General features: G+C 42.9%; 1 protein-coding gene and 1 non-coding gene across 7 annotated transcripts in view; both read left to right on the forward strand.

Moving 5' to 3' along the window:
* Positions 1–21,970, forward strand: part of PPP1R13B (protein phosphatase 1 regulatory subunit 13B) — a 116,941-nt gene that overhangs the window by 43,349 nt on the left and 51,622 nt on the right. For 3 of the 6 annotated variants that reach the window (XM_003902320.5, XM_017961585.3, XM_017961586.2), the window contains exons 2-3: positions 8,350–8,497; positions 19,118–19,237. In XM_003902320.5, the coding sequence (XP_003902369.2) occupies positions 8,350–8,497; positions 19,118–19,237 (268 nt within the window). Of the gene's footprint in view, positions 1–2,635; positions 3,434–8,349; positions 8,498–19,117; positions 19,238–21,970 lie in introns of those variants that run through there. The other 3 variants (XM_021941642.2, XM_017961584.3, XM_009212347.4) reach the window with 3 other exon arrangements.
* Positions 8,517–8,595, forward strand: LOC116276211. Its single transcript, XR_004185642.1, has one exon. It is a non-coding gene; the product is annotated as a small nucleolar RNA SNORD51 (small nucleolar RNA).

Raw genomic sequence — 21,970 nt, forward strand, 5'->3', positions numbered from 1 at the left:
ACTTAGCTTAGTATTTTCAAAGTTCATCCATGTTGTAGCATGTGTCAATACTTTGTTACTTTTATTGCTGAATAATATTCCATTGTATGATATTCCATATTTATCTGTTAATGGGGATTTTGGTTTTGTCTTGTCCTTTTCTTTTTCCTTCCTTTTTTTTTTAAATTTGAGTCAGTGGCATGATCACAGTTCACTGCAGCCTTGACCTCCTGAGCTCAAGCAATCCTCCCACCTAGGCCTCGTGAGTAGCTGGGACTATAGGCGTGTGCTACCACGCCCAGCTACTTTTTAAATTTTTTGTAGAGGCGGGGTTTTGTCATGTTGCCCAGGCTGGTCTTGAACTCTTGAGCTCAAGCGATCTGCCACCCTTGGCCTCCCAAAGTGCTGGGATTACAGGCATGAGCCACCGTTCCTGGCCTTGTTCCTTCTTTTTGGCTACTGTGAACAGTGCAGCTATGAATATTTGCATACAAGACTTCACATGGACGTATATTTTTATTTCCCCTGGGTAGGTACCTAGGAGTGGAATTGCTGGGCCATGTGGTAAATCTGTGTTTAAAATTTTTTAGGCCAGGCGCAGTGGCTCAAGCCTGTAATCCCAGCACTTTGGGAGGCCAAGACGGGCGGGTCACGAGGTCAGGAGATCGAGACCATCCTGGCTAACACGGTGAAACCCCGTCTCTACTAAAAAATACAAAAAAAAAACTAGCCGGGCGAGGTGGCAGGCGCCTGTAGTCCCAGCTACTCGGGAGGCTGAGGCAGGAGAATGGCGTAAACCCAGGAGGCGGAGCTTGCAGTGAGCCGAGATCCGGCCACTACACTCCAGCCTGGGGGACAGAGTGAGACTCCGTCTGGAAAAAAAAAAAAAAAAAATTTTTTTAGGCCGGGCACGATGGCTCATGCCTGTAATCCCAGCACTTTGGAGCAGGCAGATCACCTGAGCTCAGGAGTTCAAGACCAGCCTGGTCAATATGGTGAAACCCCATCTCTACTAAAAATACAAAAATTAGCCGGGTGTGGTGGCGTGTGCCTATAATCCCAGCTACTTGGGAGGCTGAGGCAGGAGAATCACTTGAACCTGGGAGATGGAGGTTGCGGTGAGCTGAGATTGAGCCTCTGCACTCCAGCTGAACTGTTATGCAAAATAGCTATACCATTTTACATTTTCACCACCAATATGTGAAGGTTTCAGTTTCTCCACATCCTTGTCAATGCTTGTGATTGTCTGTCTCTTTGATTATAGGATAATTCCTGTTTAGATTTTTTTATTCCTTAGAGATCGGATCTCACTCTGTCACCCAGGCTGTAGTATAGTGGTGTGATCATAGCTCACTGCAGCATTGAACTCCTGGGCTCATGTGATCCTCCACCTTAGTGTCCCGAGTAGGTGGGAATACAGACACATACCACCATGCCCAGCTAGTTGTTTATTGATTTATTTAGTTTTTAATAGAGATGGGGTCTCACTATGTTGCCCATGCTGGTCTCAAATTCCTGGGCCTAAGCCATCCTGCTGCCTCAGCCTCCCACAGTGTTGAGATTACAGACTTGAGCCTCTATGGCCAGCTAGTTCCTGTTTTTTAATAGCTTATACATCCTTAATTTGTGTTTTACTTTGGTTTCCTTGGACTGCCAAGAAAATAGTTTAAATACCAAGTTTGTAAAAATGTTAAAATATCTGTGTGGATTACTTAAATTAGTGATTATTTGATTTCAGTTGATTTTCTTAGTTCAGATGTTCCAGAAAGCAAGGGTAAGATGACCTCTTAAGCTACTTAATATGGTCGTCAGTTTTCTGCCTGCCCCATCCTGCATTTCTTGAGCACCGCTGTGTCCAGGCACTGAGCTGGAGAACACAAGTATTGGCCTTATGGTCTAGTATGGTCTTTTCAACCTTTTTGGAAAAAAAAAAAAAAAAGGAGCAAGTTAAGATACACTTAGATGATTTCAAGACCATGTAATGAGTCACAGATACTGTTCCAGTAGAGGATATAGTCAAGAAAACTATTGATGATTTAATGTAAGGAAGTTGTACTTTAAATAGCCACAGTCTGTTACAGCAGGGGAGAAGAGGAGGCTCTATCTGAGGTTGGGTCAAGATGGGCAGACATTGATTCCGATCTTTCTCAGGTCAGGTCAGGATGGGTAGAGAGTATTGTCAGTGAGCTGAAAAGGGCAGGGTTTGTTGTGTGATTCATCAGGGCAGAGAAACAGTTTGAGGAAAGGCATAAGTAGGACATCTTGTCATTACATGCTATATTTGTTACAGCACACAATTAGAAATTTTTGTTTTCCTAACTGTAGCTAACCAGATCTTATAGTTTATTTATTTATTTATTTTCGAGATGGAATCTCGCTCTGTTGCCCAGGCTGGAGTGCAGTGGCGCTATCTCAGCTCACTGCAAGCTCCACCTCCTGGGTTCACGCCTTGCCTCAGCCTCCCGAGTAGCTGGGACTGTAGGTGCCGCCACCACGCCCAGCTAATTTTTTGTATTTTTAGTAGAGACGGGGATTCACCGTGTTAGCCAGGATGGTCTTGATCTCCTGACCTGGTGATCTGCCCACCTCAGCCTCCCAAAGTGCTGGGATTACAGGCGTGAGCCACCGCGCCCGGCCCCAATCGTTTATTTTTAACATATTAATCCTTTAGGAAGGATAAACATATTAACTTGTTTTCTTTTTGCCTTTAGTTTTCTTAATCTTACTGAATTTCATCTGTTTTGTATATACTATTAAAGAAAAAAATATGCTACCCATTAAATTGTGTCGTGCCATCAATTATGAGATGTACTGTGATTTCAAAGATGTTATTAAAATATAGACAAGTGCATCTAGAATCAATACAATATATTTGTGTTGGAACTTCTTTAGTTATTTTTAAGCTAAAGAAATCTTACTAGAATAACATTAGCAGTCACATGGCTTTTCAGCTTCAATTTTCGGTGATGCTTAAGGGGAATACGTACCATCCAGGTCAATACCAGCTTAATTTCTCTAGAAAGCTTTAAAATCTGCCATGATTACAATGAAATTAGCTTTGAATAATAGAGATTAGGGAAAATGAATTTTGCTAAAATTAGGAAAGACAAGGTTACTGCGAGTGATAAAATGGAATGTAAGAAATTGAAATAATGTTTAGTGACTTTTGGATAAGTTATTTGGGTGTTCTTCGCTTTTAAAAATAAATGTTCAGATTTACAACCTGCCATCATGCCTCTCCCCCTCGCTCGTGACATTGAACTTACTCATGAGCTGAAGAGTCTTGGTAATTCAGAAAGTTCCCCAAAATACTGCCACACCATCCTTCATTCTGACAATGCATTCATAAAGAAGTCTACTTTTCAGAGCAAGTAAGCACAAGCTGTGCCTCTGTGTGAGTGCCGAAGGCTACTGCTTTACGCGTGCCGTACTCATGAGCTTCTGCCTTCTAGAGGTAAGGATTGTGCGAATGTTTTGCTAGCTCAGAGCGTTGAGAGCAAACCGTGGGATGCCTTAGTGGGTAGAAGGGTAAGGGACGAGGAAGAAAAACCGATTCCGAAATACTGAGTGAAACAGGGCATTCTGCTTGTTGCTAGTGAACTGTAGGAATAGCACTTAAGGGAAGGTAATAAAAAAATTTTTTTTACTCATTTGAAACTTCAATTTATAAAGCATGATTTGGGAAAATATATTATTAGATCTGTAAGAGCATAGATTATGAAGTCACACTGGAAAATATTTACCATTACAACTGTGTAATAAATGTGTATAAGTAAGAATAAACTATATTCCAGTTGTTTTTGATGAAACTTAAAGCATTCGTCTTGGCCTTGTTTGAGCTGGATCCAGTAATTACCTATTTTATTCCAAATTCTATAGATTCCAGGCTACTTATTTCAGTATACAAAAACCCCTAGTTTTTATAAATTCTTACGGGTTTAGTGAGCAGAGGTCACTGTTACTTAATTTTTTAAAAATTTATTGTAAAATAGAAATGTATTCAGGGAAGAGGGATGATGCTTGTTTATTGAACAGACTGGATGTATCTTCGATTGTGTGTGTATATATATTTTCTCAACTTAGGGCATGGTGGGTGTTCTGTATTTTGTGTGTCATTCATGGAGTTGACCAGATTTTAGTGTGCCTCCCAGGCATCAGGTCCTGACTCAGCAACGGGAAATTAAAGACTCAAAAGTGAAGTGCTTGGAAGAGTGCAGAGTCTATGAGGGGAGGGAGTCATTGAGGTGATGCAATAGATATCTGGGTGAAGAGCCACTGGATTGCAAAGGAAGGAGCATGTGGCCTCCCTGGTGAGCGGAGGTGGTAAGGGATGTTTTGCAAAGATGGTAGTTAGGAGCTGAGTTTTGAATTGTGAATAGGAATTTACAGGCAAACAGGAAGGGTACTTCGGCAGAGACATGGCTGCCAGAGAGAACTCCATTGATGCTGATGGAGGGAGGTTTAGTGCTTGGAGAGACTTAGAAGCTAGAAGGCTAGGAGCATGTAGTTTATCTTGTTTTCTCAGAGTATATTTTATAGAAATCCAAGCCTCATGAGATTCCCTGGAGGGAAAAAAGAAATATACATGATCATTACATTAGACTCTTAAGGAGTGCTCAGTTAAGAAACCTGTGTCCTGCTTATATACCAGAGAAGGTGTTTTGGGAAGGGCTGGTGTTGGGCAGTGGGGAGCTCTTAAATATTTTAAGCAAGGGAATAACTTTATTTGACTTTTAGAAAATGAAATGGTAGGCCAGGCGTGGTGGCTCATGCCTGTAATCCCAGCACTTTGGGAGGCTGAGGTGGGCAGATCACCTGAGGTCGGGAGTTCAAGACCAGCCTGATCAACATGGAGAAACACCGTCTCTACTAAAAATACCAAATTAGCTGGGTGTGGTGGCGCATGCCTGTAATCCCAGTGCTTATAGTCCCAGCTACTCGGGAGGCTGAGGCAAGAGAATCACTTGAACCTGGGAGGTGGAGGTTGCGGTGAGACGAGTTCATGCCATTGCATTCCAGCCTGGGCAACAAGAGTGAAACTCCGTCTCAAAAAAAAGAAATAAAATGAAATGGTAGTGGGTGAGGAGTTAGAGTCAGGGGAGATTGGTGGCAAGGAAACCAGTTTAAAACTGTTACCAATTCTGGTTACATAAAATCTGATCATACTTGTAAAGATGCTTAATTTCAGAATGTAGGAATTTAGGGCACTTGTAAGAAAAAAAAAAATTTTTTTTTTTTTTTGAGACAGAGTCTTGCTGTGTTGCCCAGGCTGGAGTGCAATGGTGCGATCTTGGCTCATTGTAACCTCCGCCCCACTGGGGTTCAAGTGATTCTCATGCCTCAGCCTCCTGAGTAGCTGGGACTAGAGGTGCGGGCCACCACGCCTGGCTAATTTTTTGTATTTTTAGTAGAGACAGTGTTTTGCCATGTTGGCCAGGCTGGTCTCAAATTCCTGATCTCACATGGTCCGCCCACCTTGGCCTCCCAGAGTGCTGGGATTACAGGCGTGAGCCACTGCGCCTGGATGAAAAAAAAATCTTAACAACAAACTGAAATTATATACTTACTCAAATTCAGAGATTTTAAGGTGTGGCTCTGTTGCCCAGGCTAGAGTGCAGAGGCGCGATTGTAAGCTGCACTGCACCTTCAAATTCCTGGGATCAAGTGATCCTCCCACCTCAGCCTTCGTCTGAGACCACTGTCGTGAGCTACCATTCCTGGCCTGTTTCTGACCTTTTATCGAAGATTAGAAAGAAATGATTTTTTAAAATCTTTGGTTTAAATTTTACTTTATTCATTTATTTTTATTTATTATATTTTTTTGAAACGGAGTCTTGCTCTGTCACCCAGGCTGGAGTGCAGTGGTGCGATTTTGGCTCACTGCAACCCCATGCCTCCCAGGTTTCAGTGATCCTCCTGCCTCAGCCTCCTGAGTAGTTGTTCCACTGTGCCTGGCTAATTTTTTTTTTTTTTTTTTTTTGAGATAGAGTCTCGCTCCGTCACCCAGGCTGGAGTGTGGTGGCACAGTCTTGGCTCGTTGCAACCTCTGCCTCCGGGGTTCAAGCGCGTCCCCTGCCTCAGCCTCCCGAGCAGCTGGGATTATAGGCATGCACCACAATGCCTGGCTAATTTTATTTGTATTTTCTCCATGTTGGTCAGGCTGGTCTCGAACTCGCGACCTCAGGTGATCCATCCGCCTCGGCCTCCCAGAGTGCTGGGATTACAGGCGTGAGCCACCGCACCCGGCCTGCACCTGGCTAATTTTTGTATTTCTTTTTTTATCAGAGTTGGGGTTTCACCATGTTGGCCAGGCTGGTCTTGAACTCCTGATCTCAGGTGATCCACCCACCTTGCCCTCGCAAAGTGCTGGGATTACAGATGAGAGCCACGATGCCTGGCCTAATTTTTACTTTAGGTGTATTGTTGGTTTTTTTTTGAGACGGAGTCTCGCTCTGTCGCCCAGGCTGGAGTGCGGTGGCGCGAAAAAGGCTCACTGCGAGCTCCACCTCCCAGGTTCATGCCATTCTCCTGCCTCAGCCACCTGAGTAGCTGGGACTACAGGTGCCTGCCACCACGCCCAGCTGATTTTCTTCTTTTTTTTTTGTATTTTGTTTAGTAGAGACGGGGTTTCACCGTGTTAGCCAGGATCGTGTTGATCTCCTGACCTCGTGATCCACCCGCCTTGGCCTCCCAAAGTCCTGGGATTACAGGCGTGAGCTACCACGCCCAGCTAGGTATATTGTTTTTAAAGTATCTCTTTCATTGTTCCACTGAGGAAAAGAAAAAAGAGAAAACATTTTCCTTCCAGTATGATGTCTTAAGATGCTAGATCAAAGTGTTAGTATTTTTTTGAAATTTGGAAAAAAAAAAAAAAAAAAAGGCCAGGCACAGTGGCTCACGCCTGTAATCCAGCACTTTGGGAGGCCAAGGCAGGCGGATTACTTGAGGTCAGGAGTTCGTGATCAGCCTGGTCAATATGGCGAAAACCTGTCTCTACTAAAAATACAAAATAAAATCAACTGGGCATGGTGGTGTATGCGCCTGTAATCACAGCTGCTCACAGAAGGCTGAGGCAGGAAAATTGCTTGAACCAGGAGGCAGAGGTTGCAGTGAGCCAAGATCGTGACATTGCACTCTAGCCTGAGCGACAGAGTGGGACTCTGTCTCAAGAAAAACAAAAAAACAATTAAAACACCAGGTGTAGTGGCTCACATCTGTAATCGCAGCACTTTGGGAGGCCAAGGCAGGAGGGTTGCTTGAACTCAGGAGTTTGAGACCAGCGTGGGCAGCATGGCAATACCCTGTCTCTACAGAAAATACAAAAATTAGCTGGACATGGTGGCACATGCCTGGAGTCCCAGCTTACTTGGGAGGCCGAGGCAGGAGGATCTCTGGAGTCTGGGAGGCAGAAGTTGCAGTGAGCTGAGATCACGCCACTGCACTCCAGCCTGGATGACGGAGTGAGACCCTGTCTCAAAAAAAATAAAATGAGGCCAGACGGTTTTAATTTTTTCGAATACACTATAATGTATTTTTTCGGTTTAAGGGTCGTTTATTTTTCTTTTACTGTGATATATTAATACACCTCCCTGGCCAATTTCTTTTAAGGAATTGGATTTTTGGTCTTTTTATTATCATTTTTTTAGGAGCGCTTTATGTATTGAGGGGATTAGCTATTTATTTGTAATATGAGTTGCAAATATTTTCCCTTACCTTGTTTTTTTGGTTTATAAGAGATTCTTATATTTAATATACTTGAATATCAATCTTTTTAAAAATAGTGTCTGGTTTTTGAGTCATAGTTAGAAACAACATCTATACTCCAAGCCTATAAAAGGGAATTTACCCAGGTTTTATTCTGGACTTTTTATGGTTTTAGGGTTCGTATCTAAATATTTGATCTATTAGGAAATTATGCTGGGGTACGATATATGGTATGAAACCATTTTTTTCCCAGATGGATATGTTTTGTTCAAACATCGCTCATTGTATAGTTGTTTTCCCTCCTTGATTTTTGGGATACCTCCCTCATCATTTGCCATTTTTTTCATGGGTAATTGGGTCTATTTCTGGGATATGACTTTGCCCCATTGATCTATATATGTACTGGTGCCTTGTTGTTTTGGGGCTTTATAATGATCTGGTAGTGCTCTTTCTTTTCTATTACTCTTCTCGTTTGGAATTTTCCTGACTTGTCTTTTTTATCTTGTACGTGAACTTTAGAATCAGCTTATCTTTTATTATTTCCAGAAAAGAATCCTGTTGGCATTTTGGGGGCAGGGGGTGGGTAGAGGGATCACTTTAAATTTATAGATTAATCTCTTTGTGATAAGGAATCTTAAGTTGTAGCTTTAATCTTTTCTCTTACAGATGATATTAACCGTTTTCTTGAGCAACAATGAACAGATTTTAACAGAAGTTCCTATAACACCAGAAACAACCTGTCGAGATGTTGTAGAATTTTGCAAGGAACCTGGAGAAGGCAGCTGCCATTTAGCTGAAGTATGGAGGGGAAATGGTATGTATTAGGTCCTGTAAAGGTTGTTACATGAATAAAATCAGATCACCATCTTTTAGCTAGCTTGTGATGGATTTGCTTTTTTTCTGATAAACCTGGGGAAAAAAAGGTACTAAGGGATAAAAGGTACTAAGTACCTAAAAAAGTAACTAAGTACATATAATTTAGTATTTATCAAATGGAAAATATTGCTTCTAGTTCTTAGTTATCTGTGGTAATAAAGAATTGAGTAATTAAAATAAATGTAATTATATTGCACGGGACTGAGTTTTACAAAATGCTTTTTTATATACTTCTTTTTTTTTTTTGAGACAGGATCTCACTCCTATCTCCCATGCCAGAGTGATAGATGTTTGGGTTGTCTCTTTTTTTTTTTTTTTTTTTTTTTTTTTTTTTTTGGCTGTTATGAATAATGCTTCTATGAACTTTCATGTACAAATTGTTTTTGTTTTTTGTTTTCTGACACGGAGTGTTTCTCTATTCCCCGGGCTGGAGTGCAGTGGCATGCTCTTGGTTCACTGCAACCTCCGCCTCCTGGGTTCAAACGATTCTTGTGCCTCAGCCTCCCAAGTAGCTGGGGCTACAGGCGCGCACCACCACGCCTGGCTAACTTTTTGTATTTTTAGTAGAGTTGGGGTTTTGCCATGTTGCCCAGGCTGGTCTTGAACTCCTGAGCTCAGGCAGTCCACCCACCCTGGCCTCCCAAAGTGCTTGGATTACAGGCATGAGCCACCGTGCTTGGCAATGTACAAGTTTTTGTGTGGACGTATATTTTCATATCTCTTAGGTATAAACCTAGGAATTTCTGGGTCATATGGTAATTCTGTGTTTAACCTTTTCAACAATCACCAGACTGTTTTCTAATGCAATTGTTTCATTTTACATTCCCTACAGCAGTATATGATGTGGAGAATTTCTCCACATTCTCATCAACACTTGATACTATCTGCTTGATTTTAGCCATCCTAGTAGTTGTGAAGATATGTCTTGTGATTTTCATTTGCATTTCCCTAACGACTAATGATGGTGAAAATCTTTTCATGTGCATATTGGCCATTTATGTATCTTCTTTGGAGAAGTGTCTATTCAGTTCCTTTGCCCATTTTTTTTTTTTTCCTTTTTTTAAGACAATGTCTTTCTCTGTTGCCCAGGCTGGAGTACAGTGGCACAATCCTGGCTCGCTGCAACCTCCATCTTCTGGGCTCAAGCAGTGCTCCCACCTCAGCCTCCCATGTAGCTGGGACTACAGGCATGCACCACCATGCCCAACTTATTTTTGTAGAAACAGGGTTTTGCCATTGTTGCCCAGGATGGTAACTTCTGGGCTCAAGTGATCCACTGCCTTGACCTCCCAAAGTGCTGGGATTACAGGTGTGAACCACCACACCCCACTCCATTGCCCATTTTAAAAATGGGTTGTCTTTGTAGTACTGAACTGTAGAAGTTCTTTATGTATTCTAGATACAAGTCCCTTATAGATACATAAATTACAATTTTTCTTTTTGCAAGGTTTTGTGCTTTTAATATTATACTTAGAATTCAGAGTAAAGAATTTTAAGGATACATGGAGAAAAACTTGACTTTGATAAACATTGGACTATTATAAATTAGAAGTAAAAGGACAGGTCCTCAATTATTAGCCTAATGACAACTACAGGAAGCAGGCAGTTAAGTAATTGTAATTAATGTGGTTTTTTTTTTTTTTTTTTTTTTGAAACGGAGTCTCGCTCTGTCGCCCAGGCTGGAGTGCAGTGGTGCAATCTTGGGTCACTCACTGCAACCTCCACCTCGCGGGTTCACGCCATTCTCCTGCCTTAGCCTCCCGAGTAGCTGGGACTACAGGCGCCCGCCACCATGCCCCACTAACTATTTGTATTTTTAGTAGAGACAGGGTTTCACCATGTTAGACAGGATGGTCGCGATCTCCTGACCTCGTGATCTGCCCGCCTCCGCCTCCCAAAGTGCTGGGATTACAGGCGTGAGCCACCGCGCCCAGAATTAACGCTTTTAAGGGGAGCAGTGTTAGAGCCTGATCATTAATTCCATTGTTTTTCTTCTCTAGCCTCTTAGCACTTTTGTTCTCTGTTACTTGTTATCACTTCTAATTCCTCATCTGCCTTCCCATTGTAAGGGAATAAAATTTTTACATAAGTATTATAGCCCTAAATGGTCTCTGGCCTCTTGAGAATGCTTATCTCCCTCTTACGAGTCACTCAGTTGGTGCCATCCTTGTCTCCCGGCCCATCTCAAATCATAACTCTTAGTTTTACCTCCTCAAGGATGAGGACTAGCACCCTGGAGCACAGAGTCACAGCACAGTACATTTACCGTGGCTTCTGTACATGTCCCTTCATTATCTAGAACAACCCATAGGAGTTTGGCTAACATCTGTTTATTCTTTGCCTCTCATCCCTTCCATGAATCTCAAAGGGTATTAGTGTCCCTGTGCTCTAATACTGTTGTAGTATTTATCAAAACATGATATAGGCCAGGCACGGTGGCTCATGCCTCTAATCCCAGCACTTTAGGAGGCCAAGGCGGGTGGATTACTTGAGGCTAGGAGTTGGAGACCAGCCTGGCCAGCATGGCAAAACCCCATCTCTACTAAAAATATAAAAATTAGCCAGGCGTGGTGGCACATGGCTGGTAGTCCCAGCTTCTTGGGAGGCAGGAGAATCCCTTGAACCCTGGAGGTGGAGTTTGCAATGAGCTGAGAGTGTGCCACTACACTCCAGCCTGGCAGAGCGAGACTCTGTCTCAAAAAAAACACAAAAAACACAATATAGTAGTAGTTTTCATCTCTATCCTGTTGGACTAAAATTCCTGAAGGTAGGAACTTGTCTGTTGTTCACCATTATATCCCCAGTGCCCAGCCTAGTGTTCGTAGAAGGCACTTAGTGAACACAGATTAGTAAGTAAAATGGCCAACAAAGCTGGGTCTAGGAAGAAGACAAGGTAACTTCCAGTGGATGCCGTCAAAGGGAGAGGGAAAGCACTGTAACAGCCTTTCTCAATCCTTTTACCTAGAGGAACCCTTACAGAGTTTTTTTTTGTTTTTTTTTTTTTTTTTAAGGTTTCAGAGAACCCTCACATAAAACTTAATTGCACCTGGGTGCTGTGGCTCAATCCTGTAATCCCAACACTTTGGGAGGCCGAGGCGGTTGGATCACCTGAGGTCAGGAGTTTGAGACCAGCCTGGCCAACATGGTGAAACCCCGTCTCTACTAAAAATACAAAAAATTAGCTGGGCGTGGTGGTAGGCACCTGTTGTAATCCCTGCTACTCGGGAGGCTGAGGCAGGAGAATCGCTTGAACCTGGGAGGTGGAGGTTGCAGTGAGCCGAAATCACACCACTGCACTCCAGCCTGGGCAACAGAGTGAGACTTCGTCTGAAAAAAAAAAAAACTTCTGCACCCATAACTGCTGACATTAGTATGATCAGTATGTCACAGATAGAATCCTCAGCAGTAATTATCAGTGCTCTCCAGTAGAGCTCGTTCGCTGTGGCTCCGTGCGTTATTTTGCTAAGGTTGCCATAACAAAGTGCCACAGACTGGGTGGCTTAAACAACAATAATTTATTTTCTCACAGTGGTGGAGGCTAGAAGTCTGAGATGCAGGTGTCAGCAGGCTTGGTTTATTCTGAAGACTCTCCTTGACTTGTAGTTGGTTGTCTTGCCTGTGTCTTCCCTCCATGCCTGTCTGTGGACAAACCTCTTCTTGTAAGGACACTAGTCATATTGGATTAGGGGCCACTCTGATGTCTTCATTTTTTAAAAATCCTGTCCCCAAATACAGTTACATTTCAAGGTACTTGAGGTCAGGACTACAATTTCACGGGGACACACTTCAGCCTGTAACAGTCTGTTAATTTGGCCAGGTCATGATGTATAGGGTTGTTAGTCCATTTTCATACTGCTATAAAGAAGTGCCAGAGACAGGGTAATTTATGAAGGAAAAAGGTTTAATTTGCTTACAGTTCTTCATGGCTGGAGAGGCCTCAGGAAACTTACAATCATGGCAGAAGGCAAAGGGGAAGCAGGGCATCTTCTTCACAAGGTGGCAGTAATGAGAAATGTCAAGTGAGGGGAAGAGTCCCTTCTAAAACCATCAGTTTTCATGGGAACTCACTGTCATGAGGAGCCACCTCCGTGATTACAGTGACCTCCATCTGGTCTCTCCCTTTACATATGGGGATTATGGGGATTATAATTCAAGATGAGATTTGGATGGGGACATAAAACCTAACCAGATGAGCAGTGTTTTTCCTTTTCTTTCCTTCCCTTCCCCTCCCCTCCCCTTCCCTTCCCTTTTCTATGACAGAGTCTCGCCCTGTCACCCAGGCTGGAGCACAGTGGTGCTATCTCAGCTCACTGCAACCTCTGCCTCCCAGGTTCCAGTGATTCTCCTGCCTCAGCAATCATGGCTCACTGCAGGCTCAAGCTCCTGGACTCAAGCAGTCCTCCTGCCTCAGCCTCTCTAGTAGCTGGGACTACGGATGTGTGCCACCACACCCTGCTAATTAGAGAAAAAAAAAAAGGCCAGACTCGGCTCATGCCTATAATCCCAGCCCTTTGGGAGGCTGAGGTGGGCGGATCATGAGGTCAGGAGATCGAGGCCATCCTGGCTAACACAGTGAGACCACGTCTCTACTAAAAATAAAATTAGGTGGGCATAGGTGGTGCACGCCTGTAGTCCCAGCTATTTGGGAGGCTGAGGCAGGAGAATGGCATAAAACCCAGGAGGTGGAGCTTGCAGTGAGCCGAGGTCACGCCACTAACTCCAGCCTGGGCAACAGAGCGAGACTGTCTCTCAAAAAAAATGTGGCAATTAAGTCTCACTGTGTTTCCCAGACTGGTCTTGAATTCCTAGGCTCAAGTGATACTCCTGCCTCCCAAAGTGCTGGGATTCAGGTGTGAGCCACCATGCCCAGTCCCTAGGGTTTTTTTTTTTTAATATATGCCAGCTTTTCAATGCTTCTTGATAGAGCACATGAGCTGATATTAACTTTTTTTTTTTAAAGACAGAGTCTCACTCTGTCACCCAGACTGGAGTGCATGGAGTGCAGTAGCACAATCTCAGCTCTTGGCAACCTCCGCCTCCTGGGTTCAAATAGTTCTCCTGCCTCAGCCTCCTGAGTAGCTGGAACCACAGGCATGCGCCACCACACCCGGCTAATTTTTGTATTTTTAGTAGAGATGGGGTTTCACCATGTTGTCCAGGCTGTTCTTGAACTCCTAACCTCAGGTGGTCCATCTGCCTTAGCCTCCCAAAGTGCTGGGATTACAGGCATGAACCACCACACCCAGCCTGATATAAACATCTTGATTATGTAAAAGATTAGTTTTGTAATCCCATCACTTTGGGCAGCCGAGGCAGGTGGATCACTTGAGTTCAGGAATTCAAGACTAGCCTGGCCAACATGGTGAACCCTATCTCTACAAAAAAATTCAAAAAATTAGCTGGTGTAGGCTGGGTGCGGTGGCTCATACCTGTAATCCCAGCACTTTGGGAGGCCAAGGTGGGCGGATCACCTGAGGTCAGGAGTTCAAGACCAACCTGGCCAACATGATGAAACCCTGTCTCTACTAAAAATACAAAAAATTAGCCAGGTGTGTTGGCTCATGCCTGTAATCCCAGCTACTTGGGAGGCTGAGGCAGGAGAATCGCTTGAACTCAGGAGGCAGAGGTTGCAGTGAGCCGAGATCGCGCCATTGCACTCCAGCCTGGGCAACGAGTGAAAACTCTGTCTCAAAAAAAAAAAAAAAAAAAAATTAGGTGGGCGTGGTGGTGCATGCCTGTGGTCCCAGCTACTCAGGAGGCTGAGGTGGGAGGATCGCTTGAGCCAGGGTGGAGGTTGCAGTGAGCTGAGATCATGCCGTTGCACTCCAGCCTGGGCAACAGAGTGAGACTCTGTCTCAAAAAAAAAAAAAATTTAATGGAATAATGTAGCTTGATAACCATTTGAGGGTTCAGGTCTGTGAAATAGAGGGGAATCATGAGAATCTTTCTTGTTTAAATAACCAAAATAAACTGAAAAATTAGGACAATGAATGTACAAGATTCAAACCAACTTCAATAATTAAGACTGACCGAATTGGTGCATAAGGTTTGTGTTTTGAAGCACTCCTTCTGCTCCAAATTCATAAGAAAATAAGTTTCAGAGAAAATATATAAAAACTAAAAAGACATTCTCACATTAAAAAAATAAATAGATGACAGTGAAGAGTAGCCTTTCTGTGGAGCAAAAGTGCAAGACAGTGAGCAGGACCAAAACTGTGGTTCTGCTGGCCTCCACTGGACATAGGCCACGGGGCTGGGAGTTGGGTTCCTGTGGAGCAGCAGGGCTAAAGGTGTGTTCCACCTGAGTTAAGCCAAGGCCAGGCTTCACTACTTGGTGCTGGAGTTACTCCTGGTAAGAATGAATATTAAATAATATAGTGCCTGTAAAGTGCTTACAACTGTGCCTCAAGTGGAACGGAGTGGGAAAAGGGGAACACAGAGAACTCCATCAATCCAAGAGAAATCAGAAAAGGGGGAAGAAAAAGAAAGGACAAGAGACTGAAAACCTGAAATAAACCAGGAGAACTAAATATAAGAATATCCATAACCATGTTAACTGTAACAGATTAAATTTGCCTATTAAGACAGAGGTACAGATTGGGTGAAAAATAAAATCCAGCTGTATGCTGCTTACAAGAGACAGACATACAAGCATAATATCATCAGAAATGTTGAAATGAAGAGAAAGGTGAAAAGAAAGCTTTTCTGGCAACATTAATATCAGGCAAAATAAAATTTAAAGTTAAACTGTTAAGATAAAGATGGACATAACAAAAGGAGTGATGTATGAAGAAGCTTAAACAGTCATGAGTAGATGTACATTTAACAACGTAAACCGAAAAATATAAAGTCAAAATTTATAAAATTAGGAGGAATTTTGTAAATCCACCGTCAAAATGGGAGATCTGTAGGCCTGTATCTATTAGAAATTAGTAGATCAAACAGTCAAAATAAGATTAGGGAAGAACTGAGCCACACTATTAACAAGGTTTATTTATTAAGTACAGTTGAACCTTGAACAGCATGGAGACTGGGGACACCAAACCACTGCGCAGTTGAAAAACAAGTGTAACTTTTGATTCTTCCAGAACTTAACTACTAGTAGCCTTTTGTTGACCAGAAGCTTTACTGATAACATAAATCACCAATTAATACATTTTATATGTCATATGTGTTATATACTTTATTATAATAAAATAAGCTAGAGAAAAGAAAATGTTAAGAAAATCACAAGGAAAAGAAAATGTATTTACAATTCATTCAGTGTAAGTGGATCATCATAAAGGCCTTCATCCTTCATGGTTTTTCGGTTTTGTTTGTTTGTGTGTTTGTTTGTTTGTTTTTGAGACAGAGTTGTGCTCTGTTACCCAGGCTGGAGTGCAGTGGCGCAATCTCAGCACACTGTAACGTCTGCCTCCCGGGTTCAAGTGATTCTCCTGTCTCAGCCTCCCAAGTAGCTGGGATTACAGGTGTGCACCATCATGCCTAGCTAATTTTTTGTATTTTTAGTAGAGATGGGGTTTTGCCATGTTGGCTAGGCTGGTCTGGAATTCCTGGCCTCAAGTGATCTGCCCACCTTGGCCTCCCAAAGTGCTGGAATTACAGGCGTGAGCTGCCACACCTGGCCCTTATCTTCATGTGAATTAGGCTGAGGGAGGAGGAAGAGGAAGGGTCAGTCTTTCCGTCTCAGGTGGCAGAGGTGGAAGAAAATTCACATGTGAATGGACCTCTGCAGTTCAGACCTGTGTTCAAGGATGAAGTGTATACAGTATGCCATAGCTGTGTAGTAAGATGTTTGTGTTAGGGGAAAGTGGATGAAGGATATACAGGAACTCTTTGTACTATTTTGATAACTTTTCTATAAATTTCAAATTATTCCAAAATAAAACAATTATGTTTAAATGATAATGTGCACATGTAAAACAGAAAATCAAGTTCAGAGGATAAATTAAGATGAGCAAGACCTCCATGGTGAGACGTTTTAAGACATCATTGAAGAACACAAGATGCATGAAAAAAATGAAGGCACACAATCATGTTCATGGCCCGGAAAACTTGGTATCAGAAAGATATTAGGTCTCCCCATGTTTGTTTATACATCAATTAATATTGTTCCAGTCAAAATTCTACCTTTTTAAAAAAGATCTGGACAAAAAGGGATGAGAAATACTAAGACAATTTTGAAACTAAGCCATGTGAGGGAAATTGATCTACCAGGTAGCAAGACTTACTACAAAATGATAGTAATTAAGGTTGTGGTATTGTCACAGTGATAAGTGGATAGCCAATGAAATAGAAGAGACAGCTCAGAAAGATCCCATGTACATACGACATCCTGCTACATATTAGGGGTGACAATTACTTGGCTGTGGAGAATGGGTAGACTATTCAATAAATGATGCTGGGACCATTGATTATTCAAGTAGGAAAAAAATAAAATCAGATCTTTATGCCAAATGCAGAAATAAATTCCATAAAGTCAGTGAAAACCTGTACTTTAAAATTTGTAGAAAGAACATAAGAGAATATCTTTTTTACCTTGGAGTAGAATAGGATTTATCATACCAAAAACTCAAACTAAAATTGGAAAAGATTGATAACTGCTTACATTTAAATTTTTTAAACTTCTATACAAAAAATGATACCAACAAAATTAATAGGCAAGTTTATTTTCAGTATATGTAACCAACCTGAGATTAGTATCCAGAGTATAAAGAACTCCTTTAAATCACTAAGAAAGAACCCAGATTCCCCCTGCCCCAACACCCCCGAGATGGAGTCTTGCTCTGTCGCCCAGGCTATAGTGCGGTGACTCGATTTTGGCTCACTGCACCCTACACCTCGGGTTCAAGCGATTCTTCTGCCTCAGCCTCCTGAGTAGGTAGGACTACAGGCACCTGCCACCATGCCTGGCTAATTTTTGTATTTTTAGTAGAGATGGGGTTTCACCAAATTGGCCAGGCTGGTCTCGAACTCCTGATCCCAGGCAATCTGCCCACTTTGGCCTCCCAAAGTGCTAGAATTATAGGCGTGAGCCACCCCGCCCAGCCACAATCCAGATTTTTGAAAAATAGGCATAGTATCTGAGACAGTTCACAGAGAAGGAAAATGGAATGCATTATAAATATAAAAGTGGTTATTTTAAATTCAACAACTGGGTTAGTGCTCTTCTCAAGTAATTGGTTAGATATTGGCCAGGGACAGTGGCTCACACCTGTAATCCCAGCACTTTAGGAGGCTGAGGCAGGCAGATCGCTTGAGCCCAGCAGTTGGAGACTAGCCCAGGCAACATGGCAAAACCCCATCCCTACAAAAAATACAAAAATTATCCAGGCATAGTGGCGTGTGCCTATAGTTTCAGCTACTTGGGAGGCTGAGGTGGGAGGATCACATGATCCTGGGAGGTGGAGACTGCCGTGAACTGAGATCATACCACTACACTCCAGCCTGGGTGGCAGAGCAAAAACCCTGTCTCAAAAAAAAGAAAGAAGTGAGAGATTGTGAGTAAGCTTTGATTTTTAAAATACATTTATTTTTATTTACTTGGTACTGACAAACATTCACAATAATGTTGCCTGAGTCACCAGGAAGTGCCCTGTCCAGCCTTTGTACCTCTGATTGCCACGCCTGACATTTTAAGGAATAACATGGCCTGGTCAATTTATGTTTCTTTCAAGAATGGGAGGCCGAGCATGGTGGCTCACACCTGTCATCCCAGCACTTTGGGAGGCCAAGGTGGGTGGATCACCTGAGGCCAGGAGGCCAAGACCAGCCTGGCCCGTCTCTCCTAAAAAGACAAAAATTAGCTGGGCGTGGTGGCAGGCGCCTGTAATCTCAGCTACTCAGGAGGCTGAGGCAGGAGAATCTCTCAAACCCTGAAGGCAGAGGTGGTAGTGAGCTGAGATTGCACTTCAGCCTAAGTGATAAGAGCAAAACTGTCTCCAAAAAAAATAGGCTGGGTGCGGTGGCTCACGCCTTTAATCCCAGCACTTTAGGAGGCCAAGGTGGGTGGATCACCTGGGGTCGGGAGTTTGAGACCAGCCTGACTAACATGGTGAAACCCTCTCTCTACTAAATACAAAAAATTAGCTGGGCGTGGTGGTGCGTGCCTGTAATTTCAGCTACTTGGGAGGCTGAGGCAGGAGACTCTCTTGAACCCAGAGGCGGAGGTTGCAGTGAGCCAAGATGGTGCCGCTGCACTCCAGCCTTGGCAGCAAGAGCAAAACCCCATCTCAAAACAAACGAACAAAAAAACAAATGGGAGACATAATGCTTTGTGATAAATAAATTTTGTAAAGGGCAAGTTTCAGTGTTTCCTGTTTAATGTTGCAAAATTGCTTTCATGGATACTTTTTGTGTTTATCTGTTGCCTAAATTATTTCTCATTCATATTGCTTTTACTCATTAATGTTGAAATTCAGTGCTTGTAATATCTTTGAATTCTAACATATAGATATGCATGCATGCATATATACATTCATTTAAGTTTTTTAAAAAATTTACTTTTTGTTGGAGTCATTTGAATTCTGGAGTAAAAAAGATGTGGTCTTTTTCCTAGAACGTCCCATACCCTTCGATCATATGATGTATGAACATCTTCAGAAATGGGGTCCACGGAGGGAAGAAGTGAAATTTTTCCTTCGACACGAGGACTCTCCAACTGAGAACAGTGAACAAGGTAGATAAATGCTTTCTTCCTTATTTGTTAATTTTTGCTAGAAAAGTTAATTTAAGGCCGGGCGCGGTGGCTCAAGCCTGTAATCCCAGCACTTTGGGAGGCCGAGACGGGCGGATCACGAGTTCAGGAGATCGAGACCATCCTGGCTAACACGGTGAAACCCCGTCTCTACTAAAATACAAAAAAAATTAGCCGGGCGAGGTGGCGGGCGCCTGTAGTCCCAGCTACTCAGGAGGCTGAGGCAGGAGAATGGCGTGAACCCGGGAGGCGGGGCTTGCAGTGAGCTGAGATCCGGCCACTGCACTCCAGCCTGGGGAAAAGAGCCAGACTCCGCCTCAAAAAAAAAAAAAAAAAAAAAAAGAAAAGTTAATTTAAGAAAAATAGGAATAAATATTATTCACATACACCCACCCCTGCACTTGCAAGTGGCTAGAGGGAAAGTTGGTATCTCATGTTTCTTTGGCTTCTGTTAGTGTTGTTTACCATTATGGCACTGTTTTTTTTTTTTTTTTGAGACAGAGTCTCACTCTGTTGCCCAGGCTGGAGTGCAGTGGCGCAATCTTGGCTCACTGCAACCTCCACCTCTGGGGTTTAAGGTATTCTCCTGCCTTAGCCTCCCAAGTAGCTAGGACTACAGTGCATGCCACCACACCCAACTAAGTTTTGTATTTTTGATAGAGATGGGGTTTCACCATGTTGGCCAGGCTGGGCTCGAACTCTTGACCTCAAGTGATTTGCCACACCTCAGCCTTCCAAAGTGCTGGGATTACAGGTGTCAGCCACTGTACCCAGCCAATTACATCACACTTTTTAGGCATCAATGTTAATTAAACAACATACTCAGATATATAAAGGGACTTGGTGTTTAAAGGGATTGTTTTTGGTTTTTTTTTTTTTTTTTTGGAGATGGAGTCTCACTCTCATGCAGGCTGGAGTGCAGTGCGCAATCTCGGCTCACTGCAACCTCTGCCTCCTGGGTTCAAGCAGTTCTCCTGCCTCAGCCTCCCGAGTAGTTGGGATTACAGGCACCCACCACCATGCTAAAGGGATTGTTTTTGGTTAAGTAACAGATTGGTCAAACCTCTAGATTTTAAAAGTATATAAAACCATGAAAAGACTAGAAGAAAGCTCTGGGAGATCTTTTTATTTTTAAAGTGAACAAGGCCTTTGTAAGTGTAACACTAAACCATAAAAGACAAGACTGATAAATGGATTATTTAAAACAAAGGCTGGGTGCAGTGGCTCAGGCTTGTAATTTCAGCACTTTGAAAGGCTGAGGCAGGCAGATCACTTGAGCCAAGTAGTTCGAGACCATCCTGTGAAGCATGGCAAAACCCGATCTCTACAGAAAAATTAAAAAATTAGCTGGTTATGGTGGTGGATGCCTGTAGTCTCAGCTACTTGGGAGGCTGAGGTGGGAGGATTGATTGAGGCCAGAGGTGAAGGCTGCAGTGAGCCATGATTGTGCCACCATACTCCAGCCAGCCAGGGCAACAGAGAGAGACCCTGTCTCAAAAAAATAAAAATAGGCCGGGTATGGTGGCTCACACCTATAATCCTAGCACTTTGGGAGGCCAAGGCAGGTGGATCACTTGAGGTCAGGAGTTTGTGACCAGCCTGGCCAACATGGTGAAACCCCATCTCTACTAAAAATTAGCCTGGAGTGGTGGTGTGCGCCTATAATTCTAGCTACTCAGGAGGCTGAGGCAGAAGAATTGCTTGAACCCGGGAGGCAGAGGTTGTAGTGAGCCAAGATCACGCCACTGCACTCCAGCCTGGGCGACAGAGCGAGACTCCCATCTCAAAAAATATATGTAAATAAAACAAAACCAAAAATAACTGCATGGCAATAACATCTAAAAAAAAGTCAAAAGATAAATTATAAACTGGGAAGTAGCATTTATAGCTCATATTGCAAAGGGCTAATTCCCTTTACACGTAAAGAGTTCCTAAAATTTGATAAGAAAAAAGCTTGGCCAGGTGCGGTGATTCACACCTATAATCCCAGCACTTTGGGAGGCAGAGTGGGGCGGATTACCTGATGTTGAGAGTTCGAGGCCAGCCTGGCCAACAAGGTGAAATCCATCTCTACTAAAAATACAAAAATTAACCAGGCATGGTAGCTCGCACCTGTAGTCCCAGCTACTCGGGAGGCCAAGACAGGAGAATCGCTTGAACCTGGGAGGCAGAGGTTGCAGTGAGCCTGAGATCGCACCATTGTACTCCAGTCTGGGCAACAAGAGTGAAACTCCATCTCAAAAAAAATAAATAAATAAAACTTAGTAGAATAATAGGAAAAACATATACACACACAGTTCACAGAAAAGGAAATATACATGGCCCTAGGATATATGAAAAGATACTCACTTTATTCCTAACAAAAGACATGCAGAGAAAACTATCTTGAAATACTATATTTTACCTGTCACATTGGCAAAGATTGGAACAGTTAATATCACAGTGTTGACAAGGATGCTGAGAAACAGGCAGTCTTCTGCATTGCTGTGGGAGGCAGTTGGCACCTTCTATAGAAGGAAATTTGGCAATAGCTGTTAAACTTACAAAACATAAAACCTTTTACCCAGCAGTTTCATTTCTGAGAATTTATCCTAAAGCTGTGCCCTGGCACATACAAAATGATATATAAACAGGATTATTCACTGAGCATTGCTGGTAGACACAACCTAAATGTCCACCAGGAGAGATGAGCTAAATAAATTAGGGTCCATCCAC

Source organism: Papio anubis, chromosome 7 (genome assembly GCF_008728515.1).
Source record: "Papio anubis isolate 15944 chromosome 7, Panubis1.0, whole genome shotgun sequence".
In the NCBI taxonomy this organism is placed as follows: domain Eukaryota; kingdom Metazoa; phylum Chordata; class Mammalia; order Primates; family Cercopithecidae; genus Papio; species Papio anubis.